Below are 17,879 nucleotides of genomic sequence, written 5' to 3'. Positions count from 1 at the left end.
ACAAAAACATTAATTATGTTTATGGAACACTATTACAAAAGTCCACGGCATTTATCATCTGTCCTGATGTAATGTTTTCTTACTTTTTCCATTCATCCATTTATGTCTTTCCGTCATCCATGGCTGCGTCCAGCCATCCGTTGTCGCGCCATCACGTACTCTCTTCATCCAGCCAAGGAGGGAAGGTGCACGAAGGAAGAGGATGAGGTGGCGAGGGGTGGGGGCGGAGCCAGACTGGAAGCCCCGCCCACGGCCCAACCTCGCCTATATAAACTCGAGCATTCTTTCTTGTGGCATTCTAAATACAGCTAGACTCTTCGCAGCGTGAAGACAGAATCATGAGAATATTTGCCGCAGTAGCTTTATGTGCTGTTCTCGGAACAGGTAGGTTTTGTGCCGTGCTGTGTCATATCGTGTTGTGATTTGCAAGTGTCGTCCAGTACTCGTCTGTGACGTAAAAGGTGTCGGCGCGCTGGTGACTCGTAGTGAGAGCGTCTCGACCGTTAGAATCAACGTCTTTTCGTAGGGGTTGGAAGAGGTTTAATCCTGAAACTCTGCTGCACCTCCCTTAGAGTTTTTTGTGTATATATATATATATATACATATGTTTGTATATTTACGGGGTCAGTTGTGTGGATTTGATAGTCAGGTCATAGTTCTTCGCCGAGACGTGCAGAAAGTGAAGGCAAGCTTTCGACTTGGCCCAAACAGGTCGAGCGGGTCTTGCGGGGGTAAAGTCACGGGCAGACGAGGTGTCTCGAACCAAATCATAAAATTTCTCTGTGTACATATAGTCCTTGTTGCTAAGTATTTCGTATATCTATCTGTGCAAGAACACACGTTTAGCCGTAAGATGTATAAAAGGGAGTGAAGGTTATGTGTGCTCAACAGAATTCTTAGATTTTTTTTTTTTTTAGGAAATCGACAACCTCGGGGATAGGCGTGACATTGTATTTATATACATATAAATTAATTTTAATTTTAGAACTAAAATGCAGAATTCAGATAACTTGATTTCGTAAAAAGAAGAACCATTACCTTTAGATAGTGCTTAAGATTTGATGCAAGCAAGGAAGAGGGTAGAAATATTTGGTAAAATTTTGTCCCATTTTCTATGTCGGTTGATTCGTGTATCTTGAAAATCGAGATAAAATTTTCCTAAGCAGTTATAATTCATCAACTCTAGTTTACATTTAAACCTATGAAATGTCACATAGATGGTTCTAATAATGAGAGGGTAATTGCCGACCAGTCAAATTGTAGATATTTAGCAACGTTTTTTAAAGAGCTTTCCATCATAATTGTGCATGTTTAATGAATAAGAGTTTTGTATATGTAGACACTAGATCAAGGCTGAAGACAACTGACTTGACAAAAGGCCTAGTTCTTATTCAGTACCGGAACAATGATGAATTACTTACATGTAGAAGGACATGCATGGAAATACCAATCTAGAAAAGCAGATTTATAATCTCCTTGCCAAGAAACGTGCGTATATAGTCCTATTAATTCAAAAACCTTTCACAAGCTTCAGTTTATGTTATAACTCATCTACATGTGTGAGAGAATGCAATAAACACAAATTCCTAATTTCTCCTGTTTTTTGAGTCGATGGGAGGCTGCAAACGCCTAGTGTCAGATTATTCGTTGCGGTTAAATTGAATAACCGTTGCAGAACGGTTAATATTGAATAACCGGTGCAAGACGTCATAGAATAATTTAAATAAGTTTAAACAAGACCATAGGTTAATAATTTTCTATTTTGATCACTATACAAGATAACCGTTACGGTGCCTAATGAGTTCTCCCCTGGTAAGGAATCTACGTTACAAAGACATAAGAAAGACCGTTACAATAGCCGTTACAGCACTTCGACAACAGGAACAAGCCCTCAAGTGTCACTGGTCGTCTCTACATAGAGAAACCGTTACAATCTTTAATCTTATTGGACGACGCAAACCTTTTACTTCTGATTGGTCAGTTGGGGGGCGGGGGGAGGGGGGCCGTCACCGAACCCCCAGACAAGATGAAAGTAGCGATGACGTATGGAATCGAAGTCTCGCTGACGCAATCGCACGTTACACCTTTCCAACTTTTCCCAAAGGTCACCGTCAGTGTCGCCACTCTAGACGGGCGCCTGCCTGGGGGCTGTGCAACCCGCTCGTGCACTTTCCCCCCCAGGACACTTCCTAGACGCGGTGAGGTCGGTTTCGGTCCTGTCTCGTCGGTAAGAAAGCTTTAAGTGAATAACACTTCATCATAAACTGTTCAACACATTATGGTAGACTCCATCGAAAATAGGCATGCACGACAACAACACAATATACACTTTATAAGAAGTTTGTAGGAAGACCCCATTCCAGCAATGTCGTTCCACAGGGAAACGGGACTGCTCGGGCAGTCTAAATAACAACAACAACAACAACAACCACTTCCAATAGCTGTCCGGTTATTTAGGGCAAAGGTGATGACAGTAAAATGCCTTCTGATGGAAACTCCTTCGGTTGGTTTTGTCATGAATGGTCCGATCGTTTCTGCCACTGAAGCCAGGATCTGCGCAGATGCATAGGCTGGGGTTGCTGGGTCAATTGGCCTGAGCGCTTGCACGGACGTTTTGTAACACCAATCTTCCTCAACTCTCACAGGATCCCTGTAGCCATGTTGGAAGAAAGTAGCGTGATGTTACACTTCCGATTTATGTGTAGTTGAAAGCAAACACACAAATAGATTGCAAATAGATAAGAAAATAAATATAGAAATAGATGAATAAGAATCTGAAATACACATCAGAAAGAAATAGAAAGTTGAACTACGCGTAGAATTATTAGCTACGAGACTGAATTCGAGTCTTGTGTTAAAAAAAATCGAAACAAACAGCACATTATTGTATCAAATAGAACTTTTCATCCTCATTTCATTTTCTTCGCACATAATAGGAAAAAAGATAAACTCTACGGGCTGCGAATGCCACGTTCTTAGATAACAAAAACTTTCATTTTCTTCGCACTTTGTCCAATTTTACGCGACATTGTCGACGTATCGTGTTATTGTCCAACATCGTTCAACGACTCTTGAATGACCTAAAAGTCCCGAATGTCCTCTGTGGACGCTGCTGAAAGGGCCTCAGGCTGTGTGAACAGATGCCAGATTTCCTTCGTCGAAGAAGGAGTGGAGGTATGAATAAGCATATTCTTCAAGGTTTTCGTCTGCATTGCGCTTTGCAGACGCGTGTGTTTACGTACATAAAAAATGTATCGTGTCTAAGTGATTAGGGGTTCTGCTTTCTTCTTCAGACTGGAAAAGCAATGGTTCTAAATGATTGAGATGCCTGGGGGGGGGCCCCAAAGAAACGCCTCACTATTTTTGTAGCAATGTAAGTTGCTGCATGCATGCGTGTGTGTGGTGTGTACTCGAGTGCACATGCGTGCGTGTGTAGATAGGGGATGGTTAGATAGGCTCAATGCAGCGGAAGGAAGGGGGGGAAGAAAGGAAACCAGCTGTTTGTTTTTGGTACTTCGATCAAGAGTTGTTCGAAGCAGGAGACTGGAATCTATTTTTTTTTTTTTTTTAGTCGCTCGAAATTGGAGACCCGGCTCGAACAACTGGACACAGTTCCATATTTGGTCATCGTGGCCCCAGCTGGTGCCAGTGGGCTCTAGTCAGCAAAGGAGAAGTTTCTTTTGGACTAAAGGAACCAAACATCTGTCTACGATCTTACCTCTCACGTGGAACGTCTTTGGGTAGACTTCGGAAAAAATATACAAAAATATAAATAAATATCATAAAATAGGAAACCGTAGAGATGGATGGCTAGACAAGAGGATAAATAGATGAATGGGTAGATAAGTAGATGGACAGTTAGTTGGATAGACAGATAAGATGATAGATAAATTATTAGAAAATTGACTTACCAATTACCGCGTCCTAGAATAGACTATTCACACTTACGACGAATTAATCACATCATTGATCGTATCACAAGAAAAACAGTGATATATGAATGAAAGTTCGTTTTATTCTTTCTGTAGACAAATGCGTTCATTAATTAAAGTATCCTAACTGTTCTGGTTGTTAAGGCATTTAGTTGACCTAAGTGCTTACTATCAAATATATTACTGTCAATGAAATATGTTAAAATACTATAGCGTTTACTAATTACCGAATGGACAAAGGATTTGAACAAGATTGCACATGAAAATACACACACATGTATATATATATATCATGCATATACACACGCACACATACATACACGCATATACATTCATAATTTGATAAACATAGACAAACATTGTAATGCCTAATTTGAGGAGGAGAAAAAAAAAACAAGACACAGCACACAAACGCACGAACGCACAAACACCTCCGCTCCCTCGTCCTTCATGTAACCTCTAGCGAGGAAACTCCTCTGTGTTCGATCAAGTACGTTCTTACTGCACCGCACCGGCGCTGGAAATTCCATCATAGCTATTGCAGGAAATTACATCATAATCTTGTCACGTAGGCCAATCACGTTCTTGGACGAAAAGAAACAAATAAAAGGAGGAATTGCTGTGAATATAAGATATTGAAACAGTCGTCTGAAGAATAAGAAATTGAAGAATGACAATTGGAATATTACCTGATAGTGAAAAAGAAGCATTTTAACATAGTAAACTGGGGAATATATAAAAAAACACGCGCAAACTGAATATAAATAGAAAGGAACACACCAAAGAATCGAGGGAAACGAACATGACAAAAGATGATTCAAAGAAAGCTTTTGATAGGTAAATTTATCCGTGGGAAGTCTTGCAGACACCACAACCGCTGCACTTCGCCGAGTTCGGTAGTTCAGTCACGTCCCGAGAAACGACAACCAGAGAATGGAAGACCCTGAGGCACTTCTCGCCGGGGATCTTGCTGGGTACAGTTAGACCAGGGGAAGGTGGAGGCGAGGAATGCGCCTCATCAAGGTCCTTCTGCACACACCCTCACCACGAACTCCGCGATCTCACCCTACAAGCAAGCAAACAAGCATTGTCGTTTCTCTTAGGCTTGATGGGGGGATTTAGACTTGTCAGCATGTTACAGTGGTTGCAAAGAATGTATGTTATGTTGACTGCATGGTTACATGATTTTATGTGTATGTGTGTGTGTGTTTGCATGTAGGCGTTTTCTTTTTTGTGTATGTATAGCTTGTGTGCATGTAAACATGTTTGATTAAGTCTCCGTTAGTGTATAGGAGTATACGCGCGCGTGTGTGTGTGTTTGTATATTCATACTTATATATGCATAATTTTCCTTTTTCTATAAACAGCTAGGATCGTTCTTGTATATTCTTGGCTGGATACCTCCATGGCAATTTTATTCAGTTGAGGAGAAGTCCCCTCTCTTCAACCATTACAGTGCTGTTAGCTAGGTTGATGGAGAGAAGCTGGGTTGATGAGGAGTGGATGGATGGATGGATAGCGGGAGAATTCCTCTAAGAAGCGACCTGGATACCGTGCTGGCTGTTGTTTCAATCAATCAAATCAGGATTACTAGTTAATCAACCAGTCAATCAAATCAGCCACCCTGAGTCCACTGCTGAACAAAGGCCTCCTTCATAGCATTCCATCAATCACACGACCCTGCCATCCTCTGCCACTCACTCCTGCAAACTTCTCAATCTCGTCTCTCCGCCTTCTGTCTGGTCTCCCTCTTCCACGCTTCCCATCTCGCGGCGTCCACTCAGTAACACACTTGCTCCATCGCTCATCAGTCGTTCGCATTAACTTACCTGGCCAATTCAACTTCCTCTATTTTACTGCCTCCACAATTTTTGTAATCCTTAAGATTCTTAAGCCTATCCACCACGTCAAGGTATCAACTGAGGTTTATTTGCTTTCTGTGCCTATGAAACGCCTTCTTTCTTCTTCCTCATCGAGCTGTCAGGTAGTTCGGCATTACTCGTATGATGGATCTATAGAAACCCAAATCCCCTATATAAGAAGGCTAGCCGAATCAAAAGAGGAGGTCCTCAGTCGTTCCTTTCCATTAAATCACGTTTAATGACAGAACAGGGGCCACAGTGGCGGCATTCTTATTCTTCGTCCCAATTCTTACATAAAAATGAGAAATAGTTGTATCACTGGATTGCCTTCTGTTGCTTGTACGGCCTTGCCATGGAATCCAATCGAGCCTTGTCTACAAATCAGGACTTGATTCGAAAGAAAATGGAGCAAGAGAAGAAAACGGAGGTCGTAAGATGCCTCTTAACATTTTCGCTACGATGTTGCACTTGTGATTTTGGCTGAGGAAAGAGGGACTCCTGCTTGGAAAGTCCGAAGCCTGGAATTTCACTCCAAATATTTAATTTCCAGTATGTTTTCCTTCATTTTTCTTATAATTTCCTTCACTCTAAACACGATACATGTTACTTAAAAACTACACAAAACAGAAGGTGGGAAGAAATGTGCATAATCTGACAAAAACGATTTATGAAAATAAATTGGAAATGCTTGGGTTCGTACATTCTATCACTTGTTTTGCTTGTTGGGATTCTTGTACGATTCCTATCTAAGACGCATTCACCACACGAAAGACACAGAACAAGTTGTCTTACGATGTCCTCCACTCACTCCAAACATCTATATTTTCGCTGAGTGACTTATGAAATGTGGCCGTGGACGGATGCATGGGGGCCGCGGAGCTTTGGTAAGAGAGAATCGTGGTAGGGGAGTGGTTGGTTACCGTCCTTGCATTTTAGAGAACAGACTCTTTGAGACTCTTGTTCTTCAGTGTCCTGGCGTCCTTCAGGAGTGACGTTCTTAGCCTGATTTTTTGTTTTTTCTGTTCGCAAGTTTTTGGGTTCTTATGTACACGTTACGCCTTCTTAGGAGTTCCCGGCACGCACCCGTTGTGTTGCAGTTGGATCTACATATTACGGGTGCACTTTGGAAGATATATCTTCCCTACAGTAAGGACGGACAATTTACATTCCTACGAAACATGGAGGTACAAATATTCGTCGTTCACCTTCGTTACATTTTCGGTCGATGGAAGAAAGCAACGGACCTCTCCAGGTGTCTCAGGAATTTCCGCGTCCAAATGTTTTCGGAGGACCGACGCGCAGATAATTTCCTGTTAAGGGGATCCAGTGACCAATCCCTCTTGTACAGGAAGACTTTCTATGCTGAGTGCGTCCCTGTGGCCTTAACAGGGAGTGCCCTTGCCATGCTTTGCCTTTGTGTTGTACAGTGTCCGCTCGTAAAACTTAGCACACAGTCCTAAATTTACTTGAATGTCCTTCTTTTGAGCGAAATGTCCGCTTTTGCGTCGGAATCTCCCGCAATCTTTCGTTCATGTAAGCGATCAAAATGGTACTTAGTCTCCTTCATAAGGTCTGCTTTTTTTAATACAGTTGGCAGAGAAATCCCCGCCAGTATTAGTGATAATATTAAGGATAAATTAAGTGGGTTCTGTTTAATAGTAAGCTTTGAAACCTGGAGCAGTTCGGTCTGTAGTCCTCGGGTCATATTTTGCCTATTGCACCATACAACTTCTTCTGTTTTTCCCCTCGACTCCTGCTCCTCCGAATCGTATTGATCTGGTCTTACTATTACTAATTTCAAAAGGCCCTCGAAAAATACCTTTCATATATTTTTCTTTGTTGTTTTAGGTTGCCTTATAAGGTATATCAATTTTGTTCAATTCATATAAATCAGTTCAAATTTTTTTGAGAGATCCTCAAGTATTTCACATAATTATTTCTTTCTCCATTGTCGTCCTTAAAATAATTCTTTATTTCTTCGGGCTTTATCTTCTCTTCCATTTTCACTGATTTTTGTTGTTGTAATTTTCAACAGTTTTGTTTCGTGTGTGTGTGTGTGTGTGTGAGTGTGTGTGTGTGTGTGTGTGTGTATGTGTGTGTGTATGTGTATGTGTATGTGTGTCTGTCTGTGTCTGTCTGTACTTGGTTTTACTTACCCGCTCTTCGTAAAGCACAATCGTTCCTGGCACCAAAGGAATTTCTTGAATTATATTCGCTCATAGATAACTCAGCGCGGAATTCGCCAAATGCGTACCTCCGGACACAGATCTCCTGGTTTTTGACCCGAGTTCAGTCAATTCCGCTTGACTACAAGAAATGTGAGTTCCAATAATGGAATATGCAAGCAGGAGACCTTTCAGTCTATAACGAGGTCAGGAAAAAAAAAGAAATATCTAAATGTTTTCGAGTGGATATTTAAGCTCTGCACTGTTACTTTCAGTTGCCTTAACTGGAAGTTTATGCCATTCACTGGGGACGTGGTTGGCGAGATTCTCTCTCCCAACGTTGAATGTTATGTCTGCGTCTTAACAGCTTGAGGCCTTTGTCTTACGTCCAGTAATTTTTCAGTTTTAATCTTATCAATTCATTTTAAAACCTTGAAGTTTTGTATCAAATCTGTATTCGTTTTTTTCAGAAAGAGAATACGCTGATTTGTTTCAATCGGTTTTCGTATTACTTGTTTCTTATATTTGGTATAAGTTTTACGGCTCACCGAGCGCATGATCACAGACAGAAGGGAGAGGGAGGGAGGTGGAGGGGGAAACGAGTTTTGGGGTGAAAGGGAGGGAATGGGAGGGAAGGTGGAGAGGGACCTGCGCCACCACGAGACGGGGAAGGGTGAAAGGAAGGGCGCGTGAATATTCACCTTCAGTACATCGCTCAAAATATGTGAAGGTTGGCTTAATAGGTTCGATTTTGTTAGAATCTAATTAGAATGCAAAAATACGTCGATTAATCGCTGTATATCTTATTTATCGTTCCTCGTTTGGTTTCTTTTCTTTTTTCCTTCTATGTACCGTGTTTTCTATCTTCTTTTCAAATTTTCTATATTTTCTTTCCTTTTTTCTTTTTTTCTTGTCAGTTGCTCTACAGATACTTGATACTTTTCGTTTAGAAGTCTTATTGCAAAAGGAAACTCGAGTTTTTCGACTTTTTTTAGTTGTATTTTGTCTTTGCATATAAAGATCAACCCCTTCACCCTCCCCCCCCCAAAAAAAAAAAAAGATGTAGACGGTTTCTTGCACGTCTCGCAACTTTCTCTATCGAGTCAGAGGTCGTGGGTTCATTCAGCAATATCCAACACGAAACTCAACTCCAAAGACTTAAAGTCAAAGACTTAAAGTAATAACCCTTTAGCCGAGAAACGTACTATATCCAATAACCCTCTAGGTACTGTGATCACATACAGAGACAAATTGTCAAAATAAAGAGCCGATGGTCTGTATAGTTTCTATTTCGTTTCACGGAACAGATCAACAAAGCGTGGATTCCATCGAAGGCCATTGAAAGGTGATGGTAACAGTTGAAGGGACCGACTGGTCGAGAACGATGTACTTTCACCTATCCATTCTCACGCTTGGGCGGCTTGGAGGTTCTGTGTTTTGTGAGACATCCTCCTCTTTTCTCTCTCCTCCTCCTCTTCCTCCTCTCTCCTCCTCTTCCTCATCCCTCTTCCTCCTCTCTCCTCCTCTTCCTCCTCCCATTCGCCTATTTAGCGTTCCTCGTCTCCGTTTGCGGGAAGACTTTCATTTGGCCAATTTCGTGTTCGGTACGTTTTGGTGTTGGCCAACCGGGCCAGCCGACCCAGCGCTAGACTCGGTGTTCATCGTTTTGCGCATTCACAGAGGCGAACGTGATGGGTCGGAGCGACAAAAGTGAAAGCGAAAAATGATCTGCTGCTGCTGGCGTCGAGTGGCTCGGTCCCAGAGGCTGACGAACTCTGACGACATTCACTCAGGTTAACGGCGCTAACGGATTTAACGATTTTAACGGTTTCTCTGTCGATGGAGAGTAGGAACCTACAGAAATAAAGAAAAAAATTGTATTTGATTTATGGATGAAGGGAAAGAGTACTCGAGGTTTTTCTTCAGACACTGACAAATTATTTTTGTTTGATTTAGTGATTAAGTACGTTATCATCTTGTTTGTCTGCACACCTTAATCTACGAAGAAGGAATAGGTCAATACCTGCCAGGCTTTAAAGAAAATGTTTTTTTCATGACTATAGTAAAAAAATAGTTTACTTAACCTGGTATGATGAAAAAAAATATTTGACTGATCTAAGCATGTTAGTAATATTTAGAAGATTTTTTTTCTGGTTTTGGGAAACGAATATTCAAGGCTACTCTGACAGACGAGTTTTAAGAAATACTTTATTTGATCTAGTTATATAAAAAAGTTTATTTAAAAAGTGTGTAATCTACGATAAGAATTATTCATGCATTAGCTATTTAGAAAAATGCTAATATGTTGCCTGGATACTTCATTTGATCTTGTATAAATAGATTATTTGCAAGTCTTGTAGATTCATGTAAAGTTATAAGTATTACTTAAAGTAGATACTTTCTAGATTTAGATTATAAAATTTGATATAGACTAGATTGCTTTTAGTATCTTAAGTTGTTAAACCATGAGCATGCTAGACTGTCCAATAGTTTTTGCTAACAACGTAACATCTTCTGTGACATGACGCGCAAATGGCTTCTTCACGCTAACTTGGCAGTAACTCAACGGAACAAAAAAAAAATATCACTTTGGATGACCTGTTGACTTAACTAGTGAAATGCACACGTGACCATGAAAAGCAGACATTCTGGATAATTACACTTTTTAACGAGACCTAAGAACCGTGAACCGTCTCACGAGAACCTTCCTGCCAAGTTAGCGTAAAGAGGTTCTGACCTCCTGGACTTAGAAAACTGACCCGTCTTGCTCTTAGCCACGTCCCAGTTCAAGGACCCTTGCAAGACCAGAACTCGGACTTCTCCGCACGAGAGTCAGTGTGACGTTTACTACGAGTGTCACAACGGCCAGGCTGTTCTGAAGGACTGTCCCAACGGCCTCGTGTACTCAGGACGTAGCTCGACCGGACTCTTCGGCGTATGCGACTATGAACACGAAATTGACTGTTCAGACCGTCCCAGTCGAAGTAAGTACCTCACATTGTTCTTTCTCCCCGTTCTCCCTCTCGCGTAACAGCACGATCCCAAGGAGTTGGAGGACAAAAACAGCAACCGAATCCCTGCGACAGTAGATTCAATGTTGTGGGAGATGTCACTTACTGTGACATGTTCTGGGAATGCGTGGGCGGAACGCCTCAGCAGTACCACTGCCCCAACGGCTTAGCCTTCGTTGGACGCAACAGAGGTATTGCTGACGGATGCGACTATCCTTGGAGGGGTAGCTACTGCATTAACAAACAGATGTCAAGTAAGTTTGTTTCTGTCTTTTCTTTTCGTAGAAGTCTCAAGGGTTTCAGAAAAGGTAAAAACCTAACAGGTAACATTGATGTAAAAGTAAAATTTTGTAATTAATATCAAAGGAAGGGGAGAGTGGCTAGTCAATACGTTCTTCTCTAAACTATATTTATGCAATGAAGATAATGTTTACATAGACTCTTGTATTAAAGAGTATCATAAAGTTATAGGATTAAATAACTTTCTTGATGTAAAAGTGAAATTTTGTAATTAATATCAAAGGAAGGGGAGAGTGGCTGGTCAATACGTTCTTCTCTATACTACATTCATGCAATGAAGATAATGTCTACATAGACTCTTGTGTTAAAGAGTATTATAAAGTTACAGAATTAAATAACTTTCTTGATGTAAAAGTGAAATTTTGTAATTAATATTAAAGGAAGGGGAAAGTGGTTGGTCAATACTTTCTTCTCTATACTGTATTCATACAATGAAGATAATGTCTACATAGACTCTTGTATTAAAGAGTATTATAAATTTATAGGATTAGATAACTTTCTTGTGCTCTTTATAGGAATATTCCAGCATCCAGAAGCTTTTATTTCTTCTCACAAAACTACCTATGATAAAAAAGTTACAGCCCAACTCAAAATTTCTAAACATTTACTGAAACTCTATATGATTTCACTCTTTCATAAAAATTCTACCTGAAGCTGATGTATAACCAAAGTCAGTTAAAGATTCAGGGCTCTCATGTTCAGTAATGGCACCTAAACTAATTTCCCTCTGAATCTAAATATATATAGAATGATTAGAATAAGATGTAGACAATGTTGTTGCGTCTATACATGTCACTAGCATGTGATAAACACGAAGATATTTCCAAAGTATACAAAATCGACTCGCATTTGTTTAAGATATTATTGGAGTCGACATGACGTCACACAACCTTCAGATTTTCTAAAATTTCAAATCCTGACAAACTGATGTGACGTCACTGTTTATTTTTTTTCTGTTTGCACCGAAATCCGGTTGATACCTAATTTTCACGGACTGTGACATGTTGGTGACGAGTGTTTACAGGTCTACACGTGTCACCGACATGTAACCAACACAAAAGGCCACTGATCCAGTGTATCCATAATCTCCGTGACGGTAATAACAACCGAAACTCACCCGGAAGTCCCTTTCGTCCGTGTTGTCACATGCGCAGTAACCTACATGTATAGACGAAACACGAAGGCAAGACGAACGTCCTTTAACCCCTCCATTCCTTACCTCCTCCTTCCCTTCAGACCCTCCCCTCAGTACTGAACACTGCGACTGGCTCTACGGAATCTTCGGTCACGAGACTTCCTGCACACGCTACTGGACCTGCTGGAACGGAACCGCTACTGAACAGTTCTGCATTGGAGGTCTGCTCTACAACGAGGACTCGCACGGTTGCGATTGGCCTTCACAAGTCGCTGGATGTCAGAAGCATCGTGAGTACCTTCTCTGGCTCCTCTGTTAACTTCCCCCCCAGGCTCATACACCAGCTCCCCCAGACCCAACTCTCTCTCTCTCTCTCTCTCTCTCTCTCTCTCTATATATATATATATATATATATATATATATATATATATATATATGCTACACAAATCACTAAAACGCGTGAATGTACGATTTCGCAGAAATTCACTCAGAAAAAATCCCCACTATGATCCGAACGTTTTCGTCTATTCAGACATTTTCCAGAAATGTCTGAATAGACGAAAACGTTAGGATCATAGTGTCACACACACACACACACACACACACACATATATATATATATATATATATATATATATATATATATATATATATAATCAACCACATTAACTCATTTCCATTTTAACTCTTTGCAAACACGATCGAGACTAATAGGAGTATGTAGCTCGATGAAAGCATATTCAGAAACTGAGACGCTGTCAGACTGAGGATTCGAACCTAGTCAAGTTGGACAGAGACTTAACTAATTAAGCACAGTTTCTTATATATGCATGCTCGAGTTACATATGTATACACAAACTTTATACTCACCCCACCCCCATGATTACCCATTGATAATATGTACACGAGTGAGGTTTTATTAACAGATACTGAATGATCTCCACAACATTGATATTCGTCTTATCAATCACTTGATAAGATGAATATGTGTATATTTGGGACTAATTAGTATTTGTTTTATATATATATATATATATATATATATATATATATATATATATATATATATATATATATATATATATATATATATGTATGTATGTATATATCACTCTATTTCTCTCTCTTTCTGCCTGATACACCTCACAACTTGTAAACGACCCATTTACAAAATTTTCTTGATTTGTAATTCTATATTAAGCCAGTAAACTTGTATATTATATGCACAAGCGCTTGATTTATATTTGGTCATCAATAACCGCTACAGATATGTCTAAGAAACATATAATGTGATCTAGGTTGATTGAAAACGCAGAAAGTTACCAAAACAATTATTGTTTTTTGAATGGATGAAGTTAATGTAACCAAATCATGTGACATGTCATAAAATACAAATTGAAATGAGTTTATTCAAATTAAAACAAATGGAACAAACTTAAATGAAAAATAAATAAATTGAACTAAATTAGATTAATTCAAATTGAGTTAGATTATAAAAGATTAAGTTGAATTAGATTACATATGATAACATCAGATTTAGTTATGTTAAACCTAATAAAATCAAATGAAATAAAAGAAATCAAATAGCAACAAATCAAACTAAGTCGATTAAATCTAACTGAATGTTCTAAGATTAAATCAAATTAAAATTATATAAAGTTAACCAAACTAAAGTACCTTAAACTAAATTAAATTGCTTTGGATAGAACGGGGTTGAATTGAACTATATCAAATTTAGATTGAATATAATTGGAGAAAAAAAAAACGTTCTTCATTAGTGATTATTGGAGATGCTGCTCTGAATATTCGTATTGGAAAGTCATGATAAAGTAAACAAACAAGAAATGAATGTTTTGATACTTCCTCACCTAGTAGGAAGGGTTTCTACCCTAGTCAAGTAAAATCACCCCGGCGACAGATGAAATAAGAGGCTAGACTTGTAAAACTCTACGAGAACATTCACTGAGATACTGTAGATTTGATGTGTGTTTTAAGTTTTTATATGAGGAGGAGATTACAATGACCCCAGGAGTCTGAGGGTCGTCATGAAACCGTCTAAGATTATTTGTCGAGTGACAGATCTTCAATTCTTTTTTTATAATTTCTTTCAGCTCTCTGCAAGGACGCTCCTGATGCCAAGGTCCCCCTGGGCAAGTCCTGTGAACGCTACTGGTCGTGCCAAGGAGGCTACCCACGCCTTCAGCGCTGCGCCGCCACCCTCGTCTTCGACAAGGTCTCCCGTCGGTGTGTCCAGCCACCCACTGACGACTGTGACATCCCGTCCACCACGCCCGCCCCTGAGGAAGAGAGACAACCCCTGAGGAATGAGCGGCCTGCAGCGCCCAGGCGGCCAGCCCCGCCCCCACGCAGGCAGCAGATCGCTGAGCCTATCCAGGACGATGGGTTCCTCCAGGACATTCCAGCACCTCAGCAGATCGGTAACCGGCCAGCGCCCATCCCTGGAGCAATCCCTCTGAACTAGGACCTTTCACCCCCACCCCGGACGTCTTTCCATTAAAGTCTCTTATTTTTCTACTTTGCCTGCGAATCCTGTGGGCCAAATGTGGCCAGCATGTTCGGACAGTCTTCGCGTCCTCCAGTATGGGCACGAACTCGCCCAGCCTCCCAAAGAAATCCTGCTTAAATTACACCCGGAAGACTGGCCTTGGTGGTGCTTGGGTGGAGGGGGACTGTCGCACGCGGAAACTCCAACAAAGGCGCCGGGACTTCGACGACCGGCCGGCCGGATTTGAGGGTCCTGAGAGCTGAGTCTCCCCTTGCACTACCGCTGGTCCTCTCCTTTGGTTCGGGATCACCGCCTGCAGAGAGGTTGTCCCTGCCCGCAGTGCTGTACATACTATCCTGACTTAATATGACGAACAACTTGCCGTGTGCACCTGACTCTTAGATTTAGCTGTTATTACCCCGTTTGTAAATAAATCATGTTAAATTCTTCGTGAGTTGTCCTTTGTTCCTGAGTAGCTTTAGACCCGGGGTTCTCAACCTGTTTTCACATATACCCCATAGTTATGCGCTGCTGTTGATTAACCTTCTGGAGATGACTTCAACACTAAATTCAATCGTTTTGCATCCACTAACTCCTAGTGGCTTTTGGTTGGCAGCCCCTTTTATTATGCATTGCTGTTCCTTAGCCTCCTGGAGATGGCTTCAACACTAAATTTAATCGTTTTGCATCCACTAACGGCTAGTGGCCTTTGATTGGCGGCCCCTTTTATTGACCCTCGTGGCCCAATAGAGTTCCATAAACCACAGGATGAGAACCACTGTTTTAGACCATAGAGGGAAGGAGATAGAACGTTCTAGATTGTAGATGAACCTGATTTGTACATCGTAATTATATGCTGCAACTTGTACGTAACTGCTGTTTACATGTTACATTTTGCAGACACGTGCCAATTACATGTTGCAACATGTAGATAGCTTTTGCTTACATGTACCATTTTGTAGATAAATGTTATTTTCATGTTGTTAGTTGTAGATGAGTCGTATTCAGATGTTGCAACCTGTATCCTTCTGCTCTTGTTCTGTAGCTCATTCTAGTTATTTCTATCTATGTTTACATAACATAAGAATGAAGGAGACTGGAAGAAACCATAAGGCCTACACAAGGCAGCTCCATATCCATCATATATAGCTCCATATCCATCACTGGCAGCTCCATATTCATCACATACAGCTCCATATCCATCACTGGCAGCTCCATATTCATCACATACAGCTCCATATCCATCACTGGCAGCTCCATATTCATCACATACAGCTCCATATCCATCACTGGCAACTCCATATACATTACATGTTTTAGTCCGGTCAAGTTCTTTACCATCGAAGGCTTGCCATCAAGACAAATGAGATAGCCTCACAACAGAAGAAAGGAAAGTGTTATCCAGTACAAAAAAAAAAAAAAAAATCGAAATGGGATCTGTCCTTTTAGCCACCTAAGGAGAGGAGGTGGGATGTGGGAGGGAGGCTGCCACGAAGATGAAGATTACTTGTTAAACGACAGCCACACTCAGAGGGAAAGTAAACGACCCGATACAGAAGGGATAGAAAGAATGTGAGAATACTCTAGAATGTCGTTGATATCATACATTGCAACGTCAGAATCATATTATACTTTTCTTGTGCATTTTTGGTTACTTCGACTGTAGTCTTCTTCTGGCGACAGAATGATGACATTTTTCAATTCAGTGTCGGGTTATCTTCTCAGCTACCACAAAGAATTTCCATTGCTTCAGTTATCTGAAGGCGATTACCATTATTTCTGTTATAACATTTCAGTAGTTGTTTCCTTGCTCTGCGTGGTGGCTAAGCATGATAGCCTTTATTGGAGGAACTCTTGTAGGATTTGAGACCTGACGTCACACACTCTTTCTTGCAATAGCAAACCTCAAAGGAACACAAAGGAAGAACAAACAACAGCAGGAGGCCTACTGGCACTAACGAGGCCGTTTGTGTTTACTATACTAAGCTACACTTAAGAAAACGGCAGAAGAGGAACTAACACTACTGCTTTTACCAAAGCCTCCTGATTCCTCTGGTGTCTCGTCTCCAGAAGCCAGCGCCCTTGCCCGCTCAGACACCCTTCGCCACACCATTTGCTACTTACGTTATGGGCAGTGAGAAGACAGGTGCTTGGTGGTCCAATGCAAGACCACTGGTCTATCCTGTGAGGAACGATGCAACCTCTGCCCCTCATCACAGTCCTCTATCTTGACGCAAGGACCAGGCACGGTTAGATAAATCGGGTAAAGACAACCATAATAAAATGAATGAGGATCCTCAGTAAGGAAGGAACATTTGCTCATAATATTCTCTGTATTGCTTTGGGAGAAATATCATCTTCCCCTTTTCCTAAACCAGTGAGAGACAAAATTCCCCCCAAACAGCTACTATACAACAATTCTCGCAAAATCATCTTTGTAAAGTCTTAGGTGACAGATCGCTAGGCGTTTCTCGCTAGCATGCTACTTGCTTTTGTTACTTGGTTTGAGTAGAAACGACTTCCGTTACGATCTTTTGTTTTTCAAATTTCCAAATTTGTCAAATTACTCTTGATGACGTCATTGAGTGAGAAGTTCAATGTTATGCCACGTCCACACGGTCGAGCACTGTCCGCCGGGCACGAGGGCTTTGCTCGACAACGGGCAATTTCATCGGGCAAACCATCAAACTGTCCGGTCCCGACGCCATTTGCGGGCAGTGGATGGAGGGCTGACATCGCTGCCAAACGCATGAGGTGAGGTGCGAGCAAAGTTAGCAAACCCACTCAGTACAGACCGAAGTTACCTTACTACCATGTTCGCACCTAGTACTAGTGTGTACTGGTCTCGACAAGACGTGCTATTGGTGCTATGCTTTTCCTCATATTTGTCTCTTGCCTTTGTATATATGGCTTCACTTTCGAAAGAAGAACAGAATAGCTGCTTATGTTCATTCTCATGTAATTGCAA

The 17,879-nt window shown here is 41.0% G+C and overlaps 1 protein-coding gene across 1 annotated transcript; it reads left to right on the top strand.

Annotated features, from left to right (window-relative positions):
• Window positions 1–264: 264 nt before the first annotated feature.
• LOC143039563 (protein obstructor-E-like) lies at window positions 265–15,358 on the top strand. The gene is made up of 4 exons (XM_076209772.1): window positions 265–384; window positions 10,994–11,224; window positions 12,507–12,695; window positions 14,517–15,358. Exons 1-4 carry the CDS (start codon window positions 339–341, stop codon window positions 14,885–14,887), a joined length of 837 nt encoding a protein of 278 aa, XP_076065887.1. The 5' UTR covers window positions 265–338; the 3' UTR covers window positions 14,888–15,358.
• Window positions 15,359–17,879: the final 2,521 nt, after the last annotated feature.

The sequence above is a fragment of the Oratosquilla oratoria genome, chromosome 26 (assembly GCF_046742065.1).
Source record: "Oratosquilla oratoria isolate Oo_2021 chromosome 26, ASM4674206v1, whole genome shotgun sequence".
Lineage (NCBI taxonomy): Eukaryota > Metazoa > Arthropoda > Malacostraca > Stomatopoda > Squillidae > Oratosquilla > Oratosquilla oratoria.
The sequence above is the reverse complement of the archived record's forward strand: the minus strand, read 5'-3'. Positions and strand labels throughout refer to the sequence as shown.

Coding starts and splice junctions, on each gene's coding strand:
- LOC143039563 (XM_076209772.1), top strand. CDS start 339: ATGAGAATATTTGCCGCAGTAGCTTTATGTGCTGTTCTCGGAACAG. Junction 11,225..12,506: donor CATTAACAAACAGATGTCAA/GTAAGTTTGTTT, acceptor CCTTCCCTTCAG/ACCCTCCCCTCAGTACTGAA. Junction 12,696..14,516: donor CGCTGGATGTCAGAAGCATC/GTGAGTACCTTC, acceptor AATTTCTTTCAG/CTCTCTGCAAGGACGCTCCT.